We start from the raw sequence: 23,772 nt of genomic DNA, 5'->3' as shown, positions 1-23,772 counted from the left end.
AGATCGTGACCAAACATTTTGGGTGAGCGTGGGTTTAGCACGCGTTCATCCAGCGATTTCGTGTACCCAAACATCCACCCTCCCATCTCTAGCTCGGGCACCTTCATGATCCCAGAATTCGACAATTCATCATTCGAAGATATTGAAGAGAATTTTAATTAGGGAAAAAAATCACGTTGCTTCTAATAAAACATATTAATAATGCTTAAATTCTCTCTAGTATAATTTGGGACTACGTAAGTTGTTCGTTAGCTGAATCAAATGATTGATAGTGCGATATAATGATAAATAAAATGGTTGCTTGAAATTGTTAATTTGAATTAAATCGAGGAAATTGTTAACAGGATATTTCTGATAAGTTAAAGGGTGTGGTTCTTTGGGTCAAAGAACACGGGATCAACAACATTTCTATTTATTGTTTTAGGGGCCAATCAATGTTTGGAAGCCCATATCTTCGAAACTACATGTTGCAGACCCAATTTTCCTTAACACTTTCGACTCAGTTTAACCCAACAACCTTTAACCCATGGTAGACTTATCAGAAACAACCTGTGTACTTTGAAGTGTGTGCCTTTATTCCCCCCAAAACTCCCAAAATACAATACTTCAGCCTTCAGAGCAAATGTAACTTTCGTCGTTATAGACCGTTTATGAGTATTTTATTTAAATTAGAAGAAGTATGTTTTATTTATTTCAAACGGGCGGAAAATATCAGCCTTGGTGAAAAACTTCCTTTTGCGAGGGTTTTCATACATAATTTCTTTAAACTACCTGTTAATTGTACACTTAAAGAATGTATTGCCATCTATAATTGTACACTTAAAGAATGTATTGCCATCTATAATTGTACACTTAAAGAATGTATTGCCATCTATAATTGTACACTTAAGAATGTATTGCCATCTAGAATCATTATAAACATATGGTACATAATTTTTACACCCATACCCCCGTGTTGGCAAAAACGTTGGATACCTGCCAAGACTGAACTGGTTTCTTTTTGGAAAGCGTACAATTCAGTTGATTGGTATCATATAAGGGGGTGATTTTCTCTAATCAATCAAATATTTTAATTGGATCTTAATTACAAATTAATACGTTTTGCTATAGGAAATTTCCTTATGCATAATTAACAAAAAAAACTGTCGAAGAGGCAAGTTTGAATTTCAATTAACGTTGAATTAAAGGCCGAGATCCAACAGGAAGGGGGCTAGATGAACTGAAACCACTCATCCAACTAACAATGGGCGACCATATCTTAAACTTAAGTGGGGTTTCTAGACAAACTAAAAGGCGTACAAACCTTGAAAATGGCACTCAATCAAAAATGAAAATTAATTTATTGATTAAGTTTTGCACGAAAATTTATGGGAAAGGGGAAAAACATCCTAGAGCAGTAAACAACAAGTACAAAGGGGGGGGTCAAACAAAGTATTTGTAAGCATATCCGTATGTAAGTGGTTGGTGTTTCAGCTACGGACACAGTATAGCCCGGTTCACACATTGGGAAGTGTTTCCTTGTCGCGGTCTCCTCGGCTTCCAAATATAAAAGAGGTGCCCGCGGGGTCCCTAAAATCCACTTCCTAGTTACCTTAAACTCTCGGTTTTAATTTTAAAGTATAAGAAACAAAAGCAAACTTCGCTTCCTTCTAAATTTAAAAATATAGGTTAGATATTATAATTTTCGAGATTTGCAAAAACACCAAGTGCGGAACACACAAAGGACGGTCGCCAAAATGTCTCTCCGTTCCGCGGTTTGCACCCTATTGACCCTCTTCACATTTTCTACAGTTATAATTCAAACGAACTCTAACCTCTTCTCCACACCCAATTTATACATAGAACCAGATACGGTGGTTTTAGCAAAATGGAACGACTTAGGTCCCAAATTTCAGAAACTGGCTAAAGCTTATTCCAACACGGTATGGTCAGCGTTCAACCGAACATCCCGAACTTCGAAAGTGAGTTCGGAGTGCATTCGAGGCGTTAATCGGATGTTCACCGACTTTATCAATTTAAAAATGTGGGCAGTTGAAAGTAAGTTATCCTATTTGATTCATGGATTCGTCGGTTTAACCAAATAACCTCTAATACGAAGTGGTTGACGCGACTGGATACCATGGAGGTGGAATGTTATTTAACAACTGGTTTTCAATGGGTGATTTCGAGCACTGTATTGATATTAGAGGACCTAAGCTGGATGACCGTGATTTGATCGGTCAGTACTGCGTTGTCCATTTGCGTCCGCCCATGGCACGCAGAATAAACTCTTTCAGAATTCCCGATAGTGTTCCTGCCTTGGACAACTTAACAACCGAATTCGAGGTTAGTTTGCTTTCAATAGCTTTCATAGAGAGAAAGCCGTTGAAGCTAAACTTGAGATGTGTGAGAGCGTTAGGTTTTCCACTTCCCGTTAGTCATTGGCCTAAGTTCTATCTTGATCTAGCGTACTCTAACGCAAATTAATTAATAAGCTAATGAACCAAAAACCGGATGTAGTTCTCTAAAACTCTTGAAATCAATATTTTTACAAACAGCTCATTCAATCGCTCAAATCACGATCATATGATTTTTACGAGCGGAGTTTCCGATACGGAGTTTGCATTCCGTCTACTTGTACGGGAAAAGATTTAGAACTATTCGCTGGCCAAGGTATAATTGACTAATTACCGTACGAAGGTTTTACAATAACCATATTTTAGTCTCTAAGGAACTGGGATTAAACGCTGAAGTCAAGGACTGCCAAACCGTGGAAAAAGATCCGTTTGAACCTCATCATAAATATATTTTGTAAGTCATTTTCTCGAATGTTTATTCGCTTGGAAATAATTTTACGCCATAAGATGATTTAAACTCGATTAACAGGTATTCGTTGTTGGCCTTCGCCACTATCGTGATCTTAACCAGTTTCCTTCCAGGAGATGCCAACTCGAAAAGTAATTTATATAGATGGCAAAAAATGCTATGAACGATAATTATACTTGGAATTTTTCCAGCAATTCTTGGAACAATCAAGAAAACATTCAGTTTCACCCACCACATGTCGCAATTACTAACCCCACCAAAGCACAGCGACCCTAAATCGTCACATATCAATGGCCTTAAATGTCTCGCTACCGTTTGGACTATAGTAATACATTACTTATTAGTGGGCCTATTCGCCAGAGGCTATCGTAAGACGATCATTGTACCGACGTACCGTTATTATTAATAATCAAGTGTCGACATTTTTAAGATGGCCACGAGAAAACCAAATTGTTTACTCGGTCATTTTTCAATCAAATCTCTGCTAACTCTATTATATCCGTGGATACGTTCTTCTTTAGCACGTAAATTCAAGTACATTTCCTCGTGTACTCTTGAGTTAAATTTTAAAAATATCTTCTTTTACAGGGCGGTTATCCTGGCATACATAAAATTCAGGAAAGGTGTACCAGTAAAGAGTGGAGTTGGATTTAGCGCCTTGTCCGAAATCACGATACCGATTATCAGACGTTACTTAAGGTAGTACAAATACCCTGTATTGGACGACGCTGAAATATACTAATCTTTCGCGTATCCGGCTCTAGAATTTTACCAATGTGTTTAGTGATAATTGGAATAATGTTCCTATTGCCCTTTGCTGGCGAAGGACCTTTATACAAAGAGGTGGTTGGGTCCTATAACGAGCAGTGCGTCAAAACTTGGTGGAAAATACTCTATTTTGGAACTAATTTTGAAAAACCCGACGAACAGGTTGGTATTATAAAAAAACCTATAAAACCAATAAAAAACTTGGGTTCTGATTTATTTCCCTAATTGGCACCATACAGTGCGCGTTTCATTTCTGGTACATTAGCTGCGACTTGCAGTTGTTTATTTTCTTCGCGATTTTCAGTTTCTGTTACTGCAGGTAATTACTAGAATTTACCTGAACTTTATACCGGTACAATAAATTGTATTTCTTCGTAGAAACCAACGATTCGGTTATTATTTCCTAGTCGTATCCAGTGTCCTTTCTACGATTTATACTGGTTTAAAAGCGTACATTTACGACGAAGAACCGACTATACTCTTTCGCAACATAGAGTAAGTCCGACTTTGTAAGAAGGATAGTGTAAATTCAATGGGATTTATGAACAATGTTATTTTAGACATTTGCAAGAAACGTTAGCGAGACAATATGAGTCTCCGTTTTCGCATATGTCGGTTTATAGCTTGGGTATCGCTACCGGGATATGTTTGACTAAAATCAAACAAGTTAAACTTTCAAAGGTAATTGCACGACGCGCTCGCGATGCCAAAAGAAGGTTGCTTTGTTTGTGATGGTAAAATAACGAAACTTAACGACTCACCCTGCACCCATTCCAGCTGACTTTACTCGGAGGATGGTTCACCTCTTTCCTAATTTTCTACTACGTCATTTTCTCGTCCTACGATTGGAACAACGGAATTCTACCAAGTCCACTTGAAGCTGTGCTGTACGTAGTATTTTCCAAGTTCCTTTGGGCAGTAAGTCACTCGTGGCTCGTCATAGTTTGCGCTACTGGAAACTTTGGTAATATTGTATTTAAGGCATTGCGAAACTCTTTTTTTTAAGTACCTACAAAGACAACCACACTCAATTTACCTTTTCAGAATCTTTAAACAAGTTCTTGTCCTCTCCAATGTTTGACTTCGGTGGAAGAATCATGTTTTCTTTCTACGTTTCCAATATACCCCTAATATTTTACTTCGTCGCCAGCAACCAATCACTGGTTGATTTGCGATACGCTAACTTGGTAAACTGAAATTAAAAGAGTAAATTTAAAAGAGGTTAACATTTTATGATGTTTGGTTTCAGTGGAGTCAAGCTTTGTTAATGGTGGTTTTGGTATCGATAGCCAGTTTCTTCGCGCACGTTATCTACGAACGACCATTGGCCGAATTGGTCAGCTACATTACGCCAAATGAAGCGAAACAACCGCCGTTTCCCACCAACCCCAAAGAACTTGAAAAACAAAAAGACGTCTTGGACAACATGGCTAATAATAATTTACCACCAATGAAAAACAAAAACATTTAGGAAAAAGTAAATTTTAAAGAAAAATTAATAAGTGTCTGCCTGGTGTCTGTTGTATCATTCGCGAGAAATTGTGTGGTTTCTTTTTATGCTAAATAATAGTTCTTTAAATCCAATAAGCATATTTCATAAATGCAATAAAAATTTCTAAGGTTTCTTGCGAAATTGTCAAGGAAAAGTCGTGGTTTTCCTTTTAATAAATTTCGAGGTGTAATAAAAGTGTAATTGCTGTATTTAAGTTTTTCGTGATATATTCGTATTTATTTACAAGTAGGAAATATTCTTTCTTTCAATCGCTAGATAAAAACTTTACGGAACTTTTGCCAGTTATTCTTAAGTATTGTTGAACTTGATCCTTCAGTTAAAATGTCGCTACGAATGGTCTTTGGTCTAACTTTCTATTCAAGCTGTATTTATTTACAGTGTTTTGGGGCCACTTTTAAACCGACTAAAACGGAAACAGAAGCGAATTCTTTTGAATTGATAAGAAAATGGGATACATTGGAAGACTATATTATTCGCGAATCCAGTTCGATCGCTCACGAATATCGATTACTACTTAATGAGACGCTTCAAGTGGCTTCATTGACTCGAGAATGTGAAAGAGATATTTTATATTTTATAAATGATTTTGAAGCGCTTCGCAAATGGGCCGTAGAAAGTACGTATATTAAAAGTTGTAATAAATCAAGTTATTGGAAACTTCATAAGTTTGTTCTAAAAGTGTACGACGCTAACGGAGGTATAAACGGGGGACTCTTAGTTGGAACCCTATCGTCATTTGGTTCATTCGACGAGTGTCTCGATGTTAAAACCATCAAAAACGAAACTACTATCACTGGAAAATACTGCTTAGTTGATCTTAAAGTTCCCCTTCCCAAGCAGCCAAAGTTTTTCGAGAAAACAGAGGATCAAATTCTTAAAGTCCCAAGGAAAACTGAAGTAAGTCATGTCGCGCCAGTTCGCGACAATAACCATGCAAGTTCATTTTCGAAATGCTAACGCGTCAAGATGTTGTTTATGTTGTTTAGTTCGGGAAAGAATTGGCTAAAATTGCCTGGAATTTCTACAACATCGCGTACAGATTTGGGGTTTGCTTGCCTTCCAGTTGTCAAATCCAAGATGTTCAATATTTAAGCGATACTGGTAAAATCCGAATAATTCCAACAGGGTTTTAAAGATAACATCTTCATCCTTGAATTTAGTGGCGTTGAACACGGGATTTAAAGCGAATGTTTACAGTTGCGAAATCAAAACTGGATTTATAGAATCAATAAAGACCGATCAATACGTTGTCGGGTATAATGCTGGAATTAAATGTATCTTTAATTAAAATCAAACGAACTTTATTATCAACAGAGGGATCCTGCTTGTCTTTGCACTTGTGGTAGTTGTTGCGTCACTGGTTCACCGACGAAACCAGCGTCTATCAAAGACATTAAAAGGTATGATAAATTAAATTCATCATACTATGATAGACCATTAAGCTTAATCCGTCTGAATGCGTTTAGCTTGCAAAATACGATTCGAAACTATATTATTTACATATTTTTTCAGAAACCGAGGTGAAAAACACTTATTTAGAAGCCATTTCGATCATGGAAAATTGGGCTAAATTAATCAAGATCCCCGTTAACCAAGACGAAGCTTTGAGCTCGCTCAATGGTTTGAGATTTTTTACTGTTATCTGGATTTTGTTCGCCCATACCATGGGATTCACCGATATTTTTCTAATTAGTAATATTTAGATTTGATATAAATAAATTAAACGTATAGGTTTAACGCAATTTCTACACCTATAGGAGAATACTTTGTTACTTACAAAAAAATGGCAAAGTTTGAATATCAATTTACAACCAATGCATTTTTAAGCGTCGATTCTTTCGTTTACATAACGTATGTAAATTGGAGTAATAATAATTGGCAAGCTAAGAGACTCGTGTGTTCATTTTCAGGGGCGTACTGGTTGCTTACCAAATGTCACAGTTGAATCAGGAACAATTAAGGGTTAAGAACTTGATCATGTTCCAATTTCGTAGAGTGTACAGGTAGAATTGCTATATTTCCCTTCAGTTATTCAATATATGGTACATTGGATATTATACTAAGGTTACTGGTGCCTTGCGTCGTGATTATTGGTTTTATAATTGTCCTTCCTATATTCGGGAGTGGACCTATGTGGCAAGATATAGTTGGGTCTGCCGCCGAAAACTGTAGGTTAAACTACTGGGCCACAATCTTAGGAGTTTCTAACTACTTATCTTTACCATCGATGGTAAGTAAATAAACACTCGGAAAGTTGCCAAAATAACGCAATTTTTAGTGTCTTCCTCAAGCTTGGTACATTTCAATGGACATACAACTCTATCCACTAGCTTTCACATATTTATATATAAGATCGAGGTATTATACCGAAAACTTTCTAGTCTGACGAAATCAATAAAACCAGCGTTAATTATAGAAATACCAAGTTGGGACAAGCATTTCTGGCATTTCTAATGGTGGCATCGTCAAGTAGCACCGTTTTGATCATGTATTTGTACAATGATCCACCAGTTCCTATCATGTACCAACTCATTTGGCAGTAGGTTCAATTAGATTTGATTTTCAGGTCTTAAACCATGAATCATTACACGTTTTTGCATAGGAACGGGGCTGACAGCGCTGCCAGAATGTACACCCCTTTTTACAACCACGTTGGTATATATGCCATTGGACTATTCGTGGGTACTTACGTGCGCCAGTCTGAACTGGTCGTATTTTCAAGGGTAAGTGCATTAAAGGGGTTGTTCAGACCGTGGGACAAACGACGATCTTCCTCATAGAGCTTATAGCATAGCCGGTGGGTAAAAAAGGAGAGGGAGTCGATTGAGATAGCTGACAGAAAAAATCTCTAATGGATTTATATTGAATAAACCAGGAAACTAACTAAAAATTTAACATATATTTATAGTGTTCTAAGGTATTTGGTTGGATCTTTTCCACTGCCGGAATACTTGGGGTTGTGTTTGGAATAGCTACGTGGCATCAAGGAGCCATCCCAACTCTGTGGGCCATGCTTTTATATGGTGGACTGCATAGATTAATTTGGGGGTTATCCTTAACTTGGTTGACGCTCTACTGTAGATCTGCACGGAAAAGTAACTCTGTTGCCCTATCCATGGTCATGTCTCTAAATTAATGCAACTTTTAAACCGTTTTTCATCAGGTACCATCAACCGACTACTGTCCTGGAGGGGTTTCATAGTTCTAAACCGCCTAACCTTTGCCGTTTACCTTTTGCAAGAGCTAGTTATATACCTCTTCAACGGAAATCTAATTGGCAACTCAGACAATAAAATTGTTTATTTTGTAAATAAGGCCCATTTGAATATATTTTTACTAAATCTATAAAATCTCTGAACTTTTAAATTTCCCTCAGGTATGGTTATTCGTAGCCAACACCCTTATCACTTTCCTAGTGGCCATTGCATTCCGATTGCTATTTGAAGCCCCTTTGTTGGAAACTGAGAGGCTTTGGTTTTCAAGAATCATGGAACAAAATAAATCATTCGAATCGAAAGAAAATGATAATGGTAACACTAAGTAAGGTTTTATGCTAACTAACTAATTAAATTAAATAATCCCGTTATAATTACCTTTGAGAACCAATCTTTGGATTGACCACGAAAGGCAAGCGAAGAATAATGCATGGCGCAATGAAAAATGGATGCCGGCAATTTGGTCAATGTGCTCTTGCAGCGATCATGATTTTGACTTATGATCACACCAAGGCTTAGCGAGTTCTATAGAACATTGAATGAATGAATGGTTTATTTTCTTTCTTATACAAAGATCCCTTTTATAACAGGGAGGAGCCATTGAAGATAAATGCCATAGGAAAAGCAAACAGTACAGGGGCCGGGCCGTTATAAATCTTCTTCAATCTCGCCACGAGGCAACGCCAGGCCACGTGGCCAAACGGAGCCCGCGTTCGCTACACGCGGGAAACTTACGACTACACTGCCTCCTGCTGTGCTTCTTGCCACGAGGGAAAGACGAAAGACTCTTATAACGGCGCGGCCCCTGCGCTGTTTGCTTTTCCTATTGAAAAACGTATTACAGAAACAAACGATCGGGATTTAACCCAGGAAAATTCAGCCTATAATTTTATTCATCAGACATTTGTTACAATTTTATTATTATTTTTTTTTTTCAATCTTTTTATATATATATAATCTACCGACATGGCTTTAGTATAGACGGTTTTCTATGAACGCTTTTCTTCTTGAGAAATGTTTTTTTAGTAATTCATGAACTCTTTTTCTTTTTTTTTTTTTTTTTAATTTTAACCTGACAGAAACACTATGGAGTACAATAGTGCCAGACAAGAATCACGGGATAAGTCTGAATGAATCGATGAATGGACAATGAATAACATTTTTTTTTTTCGGCTCACCAATGAAACGCAACGCTTCTTAATATATATAAGTTTAAAAGAAACGTGGGGGAAAAAAAGGGGGGGCGGCTTTAATAATTTGAATAATGTATATTTTTTAAACTATACCTATAAATCCTACCCAAAAAAAAAACTATAAGGCAGGAACTTTCCTCAATTTTATTTTATTTTATTTTATTTTTCACTTAAATCCCAAACATTTTTTACCTTTTTTTACGATTTTAAATTGGAAAAAAAAAAGAAAAATACCACCAAAAATCTTTGGCGTTGCTTGTATCCTTTACTTTAAAATCACAAGATTATTTTTTTGTATTTTTTATAAACTATTTTGCATAATAATATTGGGCTAACAAAAATAGGTTTTAAATTAAACTTGCGCGCAATGAAAATTACACATAAACCTAAAGAAATTATAATAATAATAATAATAATAATAAAAAGACTTTATTACAATCAATCAATAAGGCTGGTTTATTTTAATTAAATTAACTCTCATTAATTTTTATTTATTTTCGCACGAAGGTTTTTAATTTTTTTTTTTTTTTTGGAGATTTAAAGGGATGGTGACTGTGGATTTAAAGATTAGAGAAGCCAAAAACTATCCTATAAAAACATTTCCCATTATTTAATTAAACAGTCAAGGTTTTGTAATTTTGTAATTTCTTTACATTTTGTATTTATTTATTTATTTTCATCTACTTGAAAAATTGGGAAGGTTTTTATTTTATTTTATTAATTATTATTTTTTTTTTTTTGGGATTTATGTATTTTTTAACAAACAACAATTAGGTTTTGGTTTGGTTTTTTTTTTGTCAAAGTGTTTTCTAAAAAATAATGTGAAACCAACTTTAATTAATTATTTTTTATATTATTAACCTAAAGGGGGGGTAATTAATTAATTAATTAATTAAATTATTCTAATATTTAGTTTAGAATGCATTGGAATAAGTGATTAAAGATTAAAAACTCTACGCAAGGAAGAGAGATAGAGAGAGAGTTGTATATATATAACTAATTAAATTTATAGGGGGCTTAATAATTAATAATAATAATTTTCAGCAGATTGCTTAAGCCTAACCGGTAATTTCAAACAAGGATTTTTATCTTTTGAATTAATTAATTTTTTTTTTTTTCAAGATTCTGTACAATGATATTTGGAAAGGAAAGAACACCCATAGACGTAAATTCACTATTATTTCTTGCAATAAAATATAATTAAAGGCATTGCCAATGTTTTTTTGTTTTTTTTTTTTTAATTTTAGCCTATTTTAACCCTCAAGTTCTCGAACACTGATTTTTCTTTATTTATTTTATTTATTAATTTATATTTTTAATGACGTCACTGGCGAATAAAAATTAAAGACCCACTAATACAAACTGGAATGAGTTTTTTACTTTTTTTTAAACCTCAGGACTTACGAAGAAAAAAAAAAAACTTCTATATAGATTTTGTTTTGTTTTGTTTTGTTTTATTTTTAGACAGTTAACTGAGGGTAGCCCCTGTACCTGCAGGCGACGCAAAATACATCACAATTTTTACCTCCTCAAGTGTACGGATAGATATAACCTTTAACCTTTGTTTTTTTTAACTTTTTGAATTTTTTCCCCTTTGAAGAGTAAAAGTTCAAGAAGAAAGTTACGCCTCAAAAATAAAAAAAAAGTTCACGCAGGCTCTGCCTAAGTTTTTTTAGTTTTTTTTTTTAAATTATTAATATCGCCAGGATTTTCATCAGGGGTTAATATTTTTTTTTTGTTTTTGCTTTTTATATTTTTAACTTAACAAAGAAATATTGTTCACATTCCGTAACCTTGATATCCTGGCATAGGTTGACCAACACCATAAGCTTGGTAACCAGGAGCAATCATACCAGGACCGGCTGTTAACATTAACTGCGGTTCTGGAGCTAAATTACGCCAATTTGTTTATTATTTTTTGAAATCCCTCTTAACAGGGTTCATACAACTTTTGGAAAACCTATTTCCCTGATATTTCCAGGTTTTTCCCCATATACTTCCCTGAATTTTCCAGGTTTTTCCCGTTAACGGAGGAGGGTGGGGGGCAAATAGGGCTATAACATACTCTAAGGGCATCCCGCTATCTCTAGTAGAACCAGAGTCGCGAGCCTCCAAAGTTGGGTGTAACGTTAATCCCATGGAGGGAATGTTTATGAACATTTTCCTTAATTACTCGGCCCCTGTTTGTCGTAGCCCCAAATTTTTAGTATGGTTGGATGGGGGACAAATTGGACTATAACATACTCAAAGGGCATCCCTGTATCTCTAGTAGAACCAGAGTTACGAGCCTCCAAAGTTGGGTGTAATGTTAATCCTATGGAGGGGATGTTTATGAACATTTTCCTTAATTACTCGGCCCCTGTTTGTCGTAGCCCCAAATTTTTAGTATGGTTGGATGGGGGACAAATTGGACTATAACATACTCAAAGGGCATCCCTGTATCTCTAGAAGAACCAGAGTTACGAGCCTCCAAAGTGGGGTGTAATGTTAATCCTATGGAGGGGATGTTTATGAACATTTTCCTTAATTACTCGGCCCCTGTTTGTCGTAGCCCCAAATTTTTAGTATGGTTGGATGGGGGACAAATTGGACTATAACATACTCAAAGGGCATCCCTGTATCTCTAGTAGAACCAGAGTTACGAGCCTCCAAAGTTGGGTGTAATGTTAATCCTATGGAGGGGATGTTTATGAACATTTTCCTTAATTACTCGGCCCCTGTTTGTCGTAGCCCCAAATTTTTAGTATGGTTGGATGGGGGACAAATTGGACTATAACATACTCAAAGGGCATCCCTGTATCTCTAGAAGAACCAGAGTTACGAGCCTCCAAAGTTGGGTGTAATGTTAATCCTATGGAGGGGATGTTTATGAACATTTTCCTTAATTACTCGGCCCCTGTTTGTCGTAGCCCCAAATTTTTAGTATGGTTGGATGGGGGATAAATTGGACTATAACATACTCAAAGGACATCCCCCTATCTCTAATATAACTAGAGTTATGAGCCTCCAAAGTATAGTGTAATGTTAATCCTATGGAGGGGATGTTCACGAACATTTTACTTAATTACTCGGCCCCTGTTTGACACAAATTTCCCTGATTTCCCTGAATTTTACTAAAAATTCGAAATTTCCCTGAGGTTTTTCTCAACTATTTATTTCCCTGATTTTTCCAGGTTTTCCAGGTTTGTATGAACCCTGCTCTTAACTAAAGTCCAATTAATTTTTATTTAGAAACTTGTGATTTACTTACCATAAACTAGGGGCTTTTGTTCATTCTGCGCAGATTCCTCCAACCGCTGGCTTTCCATTTCCTCCAACTTATCGACCTTTGAAATGTATTCCCGAATGACTTGAATGAAATAGGGCATGGCAAAATCCATGATGTTGTTCTTCCATGAAAGTTCCAAGATGACGTCCGGATGCAAAAGGTCGTAACACTGGAATAAACAGGCTGCGAAACATTCGTGGTTCTTTTCTTCCAAAAACCAAGCCAACAGCTCTTCAGCTATTTCCGCCGCTTTGGACTCTGCCGCGTATTCCATGGCATCCTTTAAAAGATTTGAAAAAAACACAATTAAAACGAAAACGGGGCCGAGACTGAAACAAAAACGGGGCCGAGACTGAAACAAAAACGGGGCCGAGACTGAAACAAAAACGGGGCCGAGACTGAAACAAAAACGGGGCCGAGACTGAAACAAAAACGGGGCCGAGACTGAAACAAAAACGGGGCCGAGACTGAAACAAAAACGGGGCCGAGACTGAAACAAAAACGGGGCCGAGACTGAAACAAAAACGGGGCCGAGACTGAAACAAAAACGGGGCCGAGACTGAAACAAAAACGGGGCCGAGACTGAAACAAAAACGGGGCCGAGACTGAAACAAAAACGGGGCCGAGACTGAAACAAAAACGGGGCCGAGACTGAAACAAAAACGGGGCCGAGACTGAAACAAAAACGGGGCCGAGACTGAAACAAAAACGGGGCCGAGACTGAAACAAAAACGGGGCCGAGACTGAAACAAAAACGGGGCCGAGACTGAAACAAAAACGGGGCCGAGACTGAAACAAAAACGGGGCCGAGACTGAAACAAAAACGGGGCCGAGACTGAAACAAAAACGGGGCCGAGACTGAAACAAAAACGGGGCCGAGACTGAAACAAAAACGGGGCCGAGACTGAAACAAAAACGGGGCCGAAACTGAAACAAAAACGGGGCCGAAACAAAGAATTTAAACTATACCTTGAATAACCTATCCTTTTTGCAAAGTTCAACAGATTGCTTCCATCGGTTATTGCCCTTGTATAGATAGGCGGCTATTCGCCTGAACTCGATCAGTTCGTGCTTCTCGAGCCGCTGGGCTAAGGCGATATTGTCAAAGTTGTCAAAGGCATCGATAGAAGTTCTTAGTCCTTGGAAATCTTCCTCTTCAATCAAGAGTCCATTTAGAGCCTCATTGATAGCCTTGTTGTTCAGACTTTGAACAGAGCGGAGGTAGGGTTTCACTAGAGGAAGATGGTTTACCTACCAAATAAGAAAGCTTCGTTACAACAACTCGCTACTCTTTTAAGAAAATAACACTGAGATTTAATCGCTTGCCTTGGTGAAAAAGTTGACAGCTCTGGTATGATCCATTCTAGGAGCTAGAACTAATAAAAGATCATTGAGGAGAATGGGTTTATGGTCAAGATAGAATTGGATAGCTTTGTAGTAAAGCTCGATGTTAGCCACTTTTGTGATAACTTCTTTGAAATGCCCCTCTCGCCAAGCTTCCGTCGGATGATTCATCATGGTTATGGCGGCATTATCGTATTCCTCGTACTTGTCATAAAGGAATACTAATTCTGACCACAAATGGGCTTGTTCCGCCGCCCTTAGCACCTAAAGTGACACCAAAAACAAGATACTTTACCCTTTAAGAACGGAACGGCTCCATAATTCTATTATAAAATGAGCGACGATTTATATTATTATACCTTAGGAATGTTTACTCTGGACCAGAAAAGTTCTAGATGTTCTCTCATTTTAGAGGGCTTGTATTTCGAATACAAAATAGCTAATTCAGTGAACATGCCCATGTGAGCTCGTTCCAGTCCTAGTGCGGCTTCTAATAGACTAATTAGCTCTTCAAAAAAGCCTCTATCCTGGTAATAATTGATCAGGTCTTCCAGCTCGTCAGCGTGAACCACAATGTGAAGGCCGCACATTTGGGCTAGACGGAATTCTTCATTGTCAACGCAAGCGAAACACACTTCCTTCCATGTTCTAGTTGAATTAGCTTTTCTGGCGCTATCAACCGCTCCTTGAAATTCTTTCAAGTGCACCAAAGTGATAGCCAGTCGAGCGAAGTTGGATACGTTGTTGTACAATAATTTGGCCGCTTCGTATTGCCCAGATTCGAAACAGCGATCACCAATCTAAAGAAGGAAGCTTGCTTTAGCCATCTCCCCCAATAATGGATGCTGGTAAACTTACTTTTTGAATGTCAGCGTGATTAGGACTAGAGATAAACTCTTCCAAATCCGCGAGCCTGTTAGTTTTGGCATAAGCGTAGATCAATTCGGATTCAACGTACGATTCTCTCGCCTTTTTACGCGCCATTTGAAGATAACGAACAAGATCTTCCCAGCTCTCTGGAAGTTTATTCAATGGTTAGACGCGGAAAGACTTTAATGTTGTTGGTACAATATTACCAGTTCTATGAGCCGTAGCCACCACGTCCATAAAAGCCGAAGGATCTCCAGCCTTAATGTAAGAGTCGATGGCTTCTTTAACCATTCCTTCAGTCAACTGAGCGCTGGCAAGTTGACTCCATACAGCGGATTCATTGCAGCGTTCGGCAAACTCGTAAGCTCGGTCTAAGTTCTTAATATGCTCAATGAGAACTTGAATAGCGGACGTATTGACATCAAATTTCTTGAAGATGGCAAAAGCCTCTTCGTAAAGCTCGCTGCCAATGGCGATGTTAGCGATATCCGGAGCGTCATAATTGTCTAGTCTATTTATGTATTCCATTACTCTGGTGCGGTCAGCCTTAATTGCAGTCAAAATAAGAAGATTCTGTAGATTCCTGCACCGGAAGTGAAAAACAAGGTTAAAACTCTTCCAAGGTTGATCATCCAGTTGGCAATAGTTTACCTATGATCACTGAAAACAGAGTTTTCAAGAACAATTTTTTCTAACAATTCAATTAGCTCATTGGGCAAATCGGCAGTCATGAAAGCTTTAACGGTAACGGAGATGTCTTCGGGGTCTTGGGTTTCAGAGAGGGCAGTTTGAACTACTTGATCTATTAAAGGTCGTCTAAAAGGATTGCTTTCTATCAAAACTTCGGCCCACAATTCCGGATCTCGACGGTGAACTAAATAACGAGCTTCACTCTTGAAGAGAGAATTTTCGTTGCACACTTTAATCAATTCCAGATCACACTGGCCACGTTCGTAAGCCATGCAGGCCAAGTGGGGATCCCTTTTCTCACAATACTTTCCCACTACTCTACTGTCGTAGTATTGATTCTCCCTGAACAAGAAATAATTCCCCATTAAATCCTTGACGGATTAAAACTTCTGCGTGACAAATATTTACTTGAGGAATCTTTCTGGATTATTATTAGAGTCAATGTATATTTTGGCCAGAGCATTGTGGGTGGCTGGTTCGGTACACCCTTCGTGAAGTCTCATTTCCAACCAAGGAAGCAACAGTTTCAATCGGTTTCTCTTTTCTACTTCCTCAACAAGTTCATCGGTAGAAAACTGGCCGCGTACAACCATTATCAAGGATTTGATAACATCTTCCGAGCAATCTACATCCAACAAACCACCAATAACAACTGGGAGACGTGACGGATTAACCTACGTAAAAAAAAAACCCAAACTAATGATGTTAGGATATGTTCAAAAAAGCGAAACGTTCTTTGTCCTGGTAATTCACCTTTTGTACATAGATTTCAATGTATTTCTGAAGGTTGTTACGATACAAGTAGAGAACAAGATCGTGAACAAAGTCAAACCGGTCACACACAATGATTAGAGGTAGCTGGTCAGTAAGCTTGGCTTCTTTCAAAAAGTTCTTGACACGTTCAGCATTGTAACAATTGCTTTCACGGCATATCCTTTCTACTTCTTTAATTTGACCAGTTTTACACGCAGCCTATTGAGTTCGCCAAGATTAGTAACGAAGAAGAGATCTTTACAAATTTATTTGTTAGAACTCCTTGAACGGATTCACGATACATTGTGAACCATAAAAAATGGGAGTTCTATTGATATAGGAGGCTTTCAAGACACGAGAGGCAATGAATAGCCAATGTGTTCTGCACTCTCCGTAAAATGCGCAATGAAACTAGTACTACACTATGTTTATGTACCTGGATATATTTGAAGTGAACTTCAGGGTCTTGACTAAAATTGACAATAGAGCCTAGGAAATAGAACAATCCTTCGTAGCTCTTGAAAGATTCAAAAAGGTCAATCAACGCTGTGGTGGTTAGCTGTTCGTGATACTTGGTGGCAACTTGGACAGATATCTGGAGATTTTGCCTGATGTTATGGCTTAACATAGCCTTTAAACATTCGATAGAGTCTTCCACCGACAAGGAGCCAAAGTAATTTACCAGCCACTATGATAAACAATCGGAATGATTAACATCCGTCGCGTACGCTACACTACGAATTAACATCGTCGCGTACGCTACACTATAAAATAACATCGTCGCGTACGCTACACACTATGAATTAAAATCGTCGCGTACGCTACACACTATGAATTAAAATCGTCGCGTACGCTACACACTATGAATTAAAATCGTCGCGTACGCTACACACTATGAATTAAAATCGTCGCGTACGCTACACACTATGAATTAAAATCGTCGCGTACGCTACACACTATGAATTAAAATCGTCGCGTACGCTACACACTATGAATTAAAATCGTCGCGTACGCTACACACTATGAATTAAAATCGTCGCGTACGCTACACACTATGAATTAAAATCGTCGCGTACGCTACACACTATGAATTAAAATCGTCGCGTACTCTATACACTATGAATTAAAATCGTCGCGTACTCTATACACTATGAATTAAAATCGTCGCGTACTCTATACACTATGAATTAAAATCGTCGCGTACGCTACACTATGAAATAAGAGTACATACCTCGGCATTTAATAGATGAGTATGAACAATAGCTCTCTTGATGTCATACAAATCAGTATAATGCTCCAAAGCACGTTGGAGCAGTCCAGCTTTTTCACAGAGTTGGGCAATGTGAGCTCTATCATAGTGAGTGAACATCTGATTTCCTAATATAGCGTCAGCCACTTGAGGAGCGGTCATTAAATTCATTTCCAAAAGTCTAGTTTGCAAATTGGCTTCAGCTGGCCGATTGTTTTTCAAAGCGTCTAACAAGAAGGCGGTACATTGCTGCACCAAGTTCTGTTCCATAAAAACGTCCACAATTTGATTGATGTCAGCGAGAGGCTCTTCGTCTTGAACGAGCATTTGGGCGAAAGCCGTGCCTTGATCCGGATTAACCCTCATGACCTGTCTCATAAGCGTGATGTAATCGGGGGTGTAACCAACTTTGGTCGCGTAAAGTACAATCTTTTGAAATTGACCAGTTTCAGCGAAACACTGTATAACCTTATTAGGTACATTGGCTCTCAGATATACTGACAAAGCTAGAGTGGGATCGACTTGCTTAACCAAATCTCCCAGCTCCTCGCTGCATTCCAACTATCAATTAAAGAACATTTAACACAAAACCCATAAATACTTTACCATTAAAGTCAAGAAATCCTACTTTATCATCTTTAAGCCATTTTTCTAAGAGTTGCTTTCGACCTTGTTGGAGAACTGGCCTACAAAGTTCAAGCGACTCGTATTTGTTAAGCTGACCCTGGTCAAGAAGTATACCAAAGTATTGTAGAAGTGGGGAGGTTTGGCCTGGTTGAGTGGGTACTTGCTGAAAACGCTGAATGGTTTGAGGAGTTCTTAAAATTCCCTGCGCAAAACCATAACCATTTTTGGTTAGTGAAATGAACGGTAGAAAGCGTGGTTACGGATGGGGGACATTACTTTTGGAGCATTAGCAGCCACTTTGGCAGCTTCCGAATACTGTCCATTGGTAAAAAGGGTATTAAACTTTCTAACAGATAGATCTTCGGCGCCAGAAAGGTTATTTCTGACTGCCATTCTCAGAGCCAAGTCTCCGTTTTGGAGGACATTGTTGATATAGGGGATAATGTTCTCTTCGTCTACACTGACTGAGAGAACTTGCCCCTTCCTATTGACCCCGATTATCCCCGATGAGGCTTCATGCGGTGCTGTGACAAAAATAGTTTCTGCACTAATCCTGTTCATGTAGATGCAAACTCCAGTCTCCAAATCATAGAGATGGATGTAGCCGTATTTGGTGATTAAATAAATGACGTCGTGCTTAGGACTAACCTGTTAATAGTTAAAGAAACGTCAAGGCTGTAGGGGTAGAAATAAAGAGACTATATAAACTGTAATGTTGGGCAAGTAATGACCTGCATAGCAACAGGAAAATCATTATTGGCTTCAGGTGGGAAAAAGACATCCACAGCTTTTTTCGGGTATGGTTGATTTCCAGCTGGTGGTTGGCCAACTTCGATAATATGAAGCTAAGGGATACGGCACTCTTAGTAAACTTGATACCACCCGAAAATGGGTGAGATCATATTACTTTTCCGCCTTGCGTGGATCTGACGGCAAAGCAAAATAGAGTCGAGATTTCTGGATTTCCTTCCATTTTGAATTGTCCAAATGCCGCAGCATGTCCCTCAATTGGTTGACTGACTTTTCTTTCAACAGAATATAGTTGCATGGCCCCAACTACTCTGTTTTGCTATTTTGTTTGCAAATACGCGTTAATACTACCCTAGAAATTTCCCCATTTTAATTCCTTATTTAAATTTACTTGGGCAGTGATTCCTATCAAAAGTAGCCACTGCATGTTGTGGTCAGTTCGGTAATTGATAATTTGACAACCCGTCAAGCTGGCATGACGGTCAAACATTTTTAATGGTTGAGAGTCGCCTTCCATACTCCAGTGGTACACTGCAGTTTCAGTTACGAGGGCGATGGTATTAACATTCATCCATTTCCAGAAAACTACGTCTTCAGTCATTGTGTGTGCTTTCATTTTGCTTTTCATTTCAATGTTAAATATTTGAAGTGTCTTCATAGCTGAGTAAGAAATATACGCGGCCATGCCCAGTTTAAGAAACAAGTATTTTACAATTCCGGTTGATAAATATACTTATTTCCATGAAACGGTTAATATATTGTCTAAAGTATGAAATTCTACATCTGCTACTACTAAAACCTTGAACTGATTTTATATAATAATCGGTTTCAAATTGTATTAAACATTTACGTAGACGTTTTAAATTCACCATCTTATAGTCTGTCAAACGAAAGAAGAGCCCTGAGAAATTTGTCCAAATTGGTGTCGCCACCATCGACCCCATAGTACTTTATCAACTTGTTTTGTTTTGTCAATAGTCGTCTGTAATATAGTCTGCTATATACAGATAGGCTTAATCGCAATAGAACCAATACATTTTGCAATATATATTTAATACGTTTATGTTTCATGGTTTTTTACGATCATCGAGTATTAAAGAAAATAAAACAAAATTAACGACAAGACACCAGTTTTATCTTTGTTGAACTAGTATTGCAATATATTTTAATGACATAAGTTAAAGTATCTGTATATAGCAGACTATATTACAGACGACTATTGACAAAACAAAACAAGTTGATAAAGTACTATGGGGTCGATGGTGGCGACACCAATTTGGACAAATTTCTCAGGGCTCTTCTTTCGTTTCACAGACTATAGTTCCCCTGACAAAACGGAAGCTAAAAATATTCCTTAGCATAACAATAGGGGAAAAAATAAATAAACAATTTTTAATCAAAGTCAGTGTGCGGCAGTTTTAATTAACAATGACTATCTGGAAACAACACCGTGATATTCAAGATTTACTTTTTATTAACCATATAAATGGGTGTGGTCATGTTTCTTATATAAAATTATCTAACTGTGACCTGGTATTAAAACAACCATTAAACCCACTAAAGAACAACACCCTGTGAACTTGAGACGACCTAGAAATCAGTTTTGCATGGATGAACTCTCAACAAAAGTCTATAGTTACAAGAGTTCAACCCTTTTTTTTAAAGACAGAGCCAAGAGGTTTTTTTGAATGCCGGTCAATGCCAAGGGTGAGAATACAAAACCCAAACGTACCTTTAAGTGCAATAACTTTTGATGCGGGATTCATAATGGCTGAATCGGCAGAAATTGGGCGCCTGATGGGGTTAGAAGAGTTGGCCATATCAATGATGACAACTTGGGCCGACTCTCCAACTTTTTCGCGAATGCAAATGTATTTATCCGACTCCATTGTAAGGGTATTAAACCCAATGTTTGCAGCGTTAATTCCAACATTGGTTAGCTGTAAATTAAACGTTATATATGGAAAAGTGTCCCCTTTTTTACTGAAATATTTATCACACAGGGCAGAGGGTATCCAATCAATTTCATGTATATCAAATAAAGGGACTATTTTTTATTGGATTACACCTTAAAATTTAACATAGAGGTTTTTGGTGTGATTATGTTATTGTTTGTAAAAAAATGTGTTGTAATTTTATTTGAAATTTTTTGCCAACAATACAAAATTATTGTAAGTTAGCAGTGACCAAAATGAAATAGTCAGAACTATGTGATATTACAATACATTTAAGCTTTTAAACTGTGATCACAATGTCATTCCATAGCAAACCAACCCCATAAAAACGTGAGTGGCGCCTAAATGTGCGCTTATTTTTTGTTATTATCAAGTTTTATCAACTAAATAAATTTACCCCATTTTCCAAAATTTTACTAATTTCTATAGATAGTTTTCACACATGGAGGATTCATACCATTTACACCAGGAGGCCAGGCTACCTGGAGGACAAAAGCAGACTGGTTTTTGTCCTTCTGGTGTAAATATTAAATTCTCCATGTGTGCATGACAACTATCTATATGTTTTTACCCCTAAATATTGCTATATTTTCCAATTATTTCTAATGGAGTAATTTCGGTAGAGAAGGGTAGGGGGTTTCTTTAGTAACTGGGGCAACTAGAAAATTATGCAGCTAAAATGGTTACGTAGATAATAGTATGGACTGTGTTCAGATCTATGCAACATTGTACTAACAATAGTATTTGGACATAAATAACGTTAACAAAGTTAATTTTGTCTGTTTTCCATCGAATAAAATGAAAATGTGGGGAATATTTTTTGATAATTCGAGGCAGAGTGTAATTCTGTAGCCAGTAAAGACAATTTTAACTCAATATTACAATAATTTTGGTTAATTTTTGCATTTCAAAATGTGTTTTGATCCTAACTTAGCTAGACCAAAATGGATATATATACTAAGCCAAATCATCTACACAGCACCGAGCTCAGTATCCTAAGCTTGGAGCAGGTAAATCCTGCTGCCTCGAAATCGAGGCTCAGACCGAAAGTTAAATACACTGCCTATCTAACCTAACAGTAAGAGGTGTTCAAACCTGCACCGTGAAAAAAGTTAGAATCTCTTGTTTATTGACACCTTTTCCACAATATTATTTTAATTTCTTCCTACACTTTAAAGATTCACACTTTAATCCACTCTTCATTAAACTAACCTAACATAGCCGGACCAGACATTTTAGTTTTAGAAGAAAAATAGTAATAATGTGTGATAAAATCTTGGTAAATCACTAGTTCCAAAAGGGTTGTATTATACTTTCCTCTCAATAAACCCTAAATAAAACAAAGATGGAGTCTATTTACCTTCCTATAACCTATAAACTTATAGAAATGACCATTTTACAAAAAGCTTTGAAGAAAATCATCAATTTCACTTGATTTTGAGACAGATTAGTAAATCTAAGTTGCAGATAAGCTCCTGGGTCTATTAGAATTAAAATTTTGACTTTTGACCTAAATATCAAATCTATCAATGCTACACTCCTAACTACTTTCATTGGATAGGGTGCAATTTAAAATTCAATATTTATAAAAAGTCTAATCTAATGTGCAATGTGGAATTTAAATGGTATATGTATTGAAAACACCAGGGAAATTTCTTTAAATAACCCTTCCATTAAATAAAACCACAGTTAAAAGAAACATAGGGTGGGTTTTTCCTTTAGAAGTTTGTCTATTTTTACTGACCCCAAAAAAAGAAAACACCCCTTGGCCATTGGTAAAGGAAGCCAATGCCCAAACCCAATTAAATACTTTTTTCTATTCTATAATCTGGCCTTGGTTGTTCCAAGGAGTTTAAATTAAAGTTCTAAACATGTGGCGTAATTTTATTCACGTTAAAATATATTTAAATTAAATCAACATTAATATTAGGCCTAAACAAACCAAGGCTTAACGGCCTATCACAAGCACGCGCCCATACGAAATTCCCGTGAATAAATTAGGGAACCGATTATTTTCCGGCGTTTTTGGCTTCAAATAAGCGTCATAATCATTTAAAATTTCTCTGTATGTTAATTAAATTATATACCGCGGTTTTATACTAAGAAATATGAGGGGGCGTATTCAATAAAGAGTATATTTCATAGCAGAAGGAAACCCGTGGCATAGCATTCCTTGGCGAAAGGAAGAAATGACCCGCTTGCGTGCCGGTGTAAGTAGCGCTACCGTTCTTTAATTAAAATTAAATTAACTTACCAAGAGATGCTCTTGAAACCGTATTGGAAGTATTTGAGCCATCTTTAGACGTCGGGCTCACAATCAATAATGATATTTAGGGGTTCTCGTTCCTAAGAAAATGTTCAAATAAAATCCGGCGAAACTCAAAACTTGACAAGGCGTTCTTCGGTGCCAACCACTACCGCTCAAAATGGCGACGAGGCGCGCATTGATATCGCGAAAAATAATCCTGTTTATTAAAAAATAATAATTTTTTTTAATAATTATAGTCGAAAAGGGTTTTTCGATCAGAGTAATTAAGTTTAAAATAACGAAAGAATGACGTAAATTTGTCTATTAATTGATTGGAATGAGATACGTAGAGATAAAATTACCCTAAGGTTGGTGTTTGCCCGTCACATCGGTGTGGCTTCAGCGGCTTTTCTACTACCGCCTTGCGTAAGCTTCAATTCTTCCGGCTTTGACAGCCTAGGGGGTAGGGAGGAGTAGGGGAAGAAAATAGGCCAAAAAAAAAAGGTTTCGTGGGTTGGTCGGTC

The 23,772-nt window shown here is 37.3% G+C and overlaps 4 protein-coding genes across 7 annotated transcripts in view; 2 read left to right on the top strand and 2 right to left on the bottom strand.

Annotated features, from left to right (window-relative positions):
- LOC149692058 (uncharacterized) overlaps positions 1–4,736 on the bottom strand; it is an 82,174-nt gene extending 77,438 nt beyond the window's left edge. Inside the window, exons 1-2 of the mRNA XM_089867715.1 lie at positions 4,610–4,736; positions 4,335–4,532 (exon numbers count right to left, since the gene is read on the bottom strand). The gene's annotated coding sequence lies outside the window, so the exon portion shown is untranslated. The remainder of the gene's footprint in view (positions 1–4,334; positions 4,533–4,609) is intronic.
- Positions 925–5,585, top strand: LOC149692057 (nose resistant to fluoxetine protein 6-like). 4 transcript variants are annotated; one of them, XM_089867709.1, is made up of 17 exons: positions 925–1,042; positions 1,111–2,037; positions 2,099–2,325; positions 2,538–2,652; positions 2,703–2,790; positions 2,866–2,936; positions 2,997–3,173; positions 3,236–3,329; positions 3,394–3,504; positions 3,570–3,735; positions 3,813–3,892; positions 3,952–4,068; positions 4,134–4,254; positions 4,351–4,537; positions 4,618–4,760; positions 4,823–5,050; positions 5,465–5,585. In XM_089867709.1, the coding sequence occupies exons 2-16, from the start codon at positions 1,737–1,739 to the stop codon at positions 5,042–5,044; spliced, it is 2,220 nt and encodes a 739-aa protein (XP_089723835.1). In that variant the 5' UTR covers positions 925–1,042; positions 1,111–1,736; the 3' UTR covers positions 5,045–5,050; positions 5,465–5,585. The 4 variants fall into 4 exon arrangements, with proteins under 4 accessions (XP_089723835.1, XP_089723837.1, XP_089723834.1 ...); XM_089867711.1 differs by lacking the exon at positions 5,465–5,585 and having other exon boundaries at positions 1,111–1,754; positions 1,843–2,037; positions 4,823–5,240; XM_089867708.1 differs by lacking the exon at positions 5,465–5,585 and having other exon boundaries at positions 4,823–5,240.
- LOC149692056 (nose resistant to fluoxetine protein 6-like) lies at positions 5,471–9,692 on the top strand. The gene is made up of 16 exons (XM_089867712.1): positions 5,471–5,702; positions 5,766–5,983; positions 6,073–6,187; positions 6,247–6,340; positions 6,401–6,486; positions 6,599–6,778; positions 6,844–6,937; positions 6,997–7,089; positions 7,151–7,316; positions 7,365–7,444; positions 7,503–7,625; positions 7,689–7,809; positions 7,995–8,181; positions 8,250–8,392; positions 8,463–8,616; positions 8,687–9,692. Coding segments are annotated over exons 1-16 (1,989 nt in total). The 5' UTR covers positions 5,471–5,701; the 3' UTR covers positions 8,821–9,692.
- On the bottom strand, positions 9,162–23,741 carry Chc (clathrin heavy chain). The gene is made up of 20 exons (XM_089867707.1): positions 23,611–23,741; positions 23,255–23,465; positions 20,778–20,985; positions 19,437–19,705; positions 19,203–19,364; positions 19,027–19,140; positions 18,572–18,943; positions 18,297–18,497; positions 17,651–18,229; positions 16,856–17,107; positions 16,420–16,638; positions 16,075–16,340; positions 15,628–16,008; positions 15,183–15,559; positions 14,965–15,122; positions 14,466–14,906; positions 14,089–14,370; positions 13,732–14,013; positions 12,745–13,042; positions 9,162–11,383 (listed from the first exon to the last, which is right to left on the bottom strand). The coding sequence occupies exons 2-20, from the start codon at positions 23,294–23,296 to the stop codon at positions 11,274–11,276; spliced, it is 5,013 nt and encodes a 1,670-aa protein (XP_089723833.1). The 5' UTR covers positions 23,297–23,465; positions 23,611–23,741; the 3' UTR covers positions 9,162–11,273.
- Between the last annotated feature and the right edge of the window lie 31 nt (positions 23,742–23,772).

The sequence above is a fragment of the Phalangium opilio genome, unplaced genomic scaffold (assembly GCF_054372755.1).
Source record: "Phalangium opilio isolate 3A_F unplaced genomic scaffold, DU_Popi_V2 ptg000024l_1, whole genome shotgun sequence".
NCBI classification, from domain to species: Eukaryota; Metazoa; Arthropoda; class Arachnida; order Opiliones; family Phalangiidae; genus Phalangium; species Phalangium opilio.
The sequence above is the reverse complement of the archived record's forward strand: the minus strand, read 5'-3'. Positions and strand labels throughout refer to the sequence as shown.

What these genes read in the sequence shown, in the direction of transcription:
- LOC149692057 (XM_089867709.1), top strand. Translation starts at nt 1,737, where the DNA reads ATGTCTCTCCGTTCCGCGGTTTGCACCCTATTGACCCTCTTCACATTT. An exon ending in AACAAGTTAAACTTTCAAAG is followed by an intron (nt 4,255 to 4,350) that starts GTAATTGCACGA and finishes CACCCATTCCAG; the next exon opens with CTGACTTTACTCGGAGGATG. An exon ending in ATTTGCGATACGCTAACTTG is followed by an intron (nt 4,761 to 4,822) that starts GTAAACTGAAAT and finishes GTTTGGTTTCAG; the next exon opens with TGGAGTCAAGCTTTGTTAAT.
- LOC149692056 (XM_089867712.1), top strand. An exon ending in AACTGGTCGTATTTTCAAGG is followed by an intron (nt 7,810 to 7,994) that starts GTAAGTGCATTA and finishes ATATATTTATAG; the next exon opens with TGTTCTAAGGTATTTGGTTG. An exon ending in ATCGAAAGAAAATGATAATG is followed by an intron (nt 8,617 to 8,686) that starts GTAACACTAAGT and finishes ATTACCTTTGAG; the next exon opens with AACCAATCTTTGGATTGACC.
- Chc (XM_089867707.1), bottom strand. Translation starts at nt 23,296, where the DNA reads ATGGCTCAAATACTTCCAATACGGTTTCAAGAGCATCTCTTG. An exon ending in GGTTTCAAGAGCATCTCTTG is followed by an intron (nt 20,986 to 23,254) that starts GTAAGTTAATTT and finishes TTTAATTTACAG; the next exon opens with CTAACCAATGTTGGAATTAA. An exon ending in AATGGCTTAAAGATGATAAA is followed by an intron (nt 18,230 to 18,296) that starts GTAGGATTTCTT and finishes TTTAATTGATAG; the next exon opens with TTGGAATGCAGCGAGGAGCT.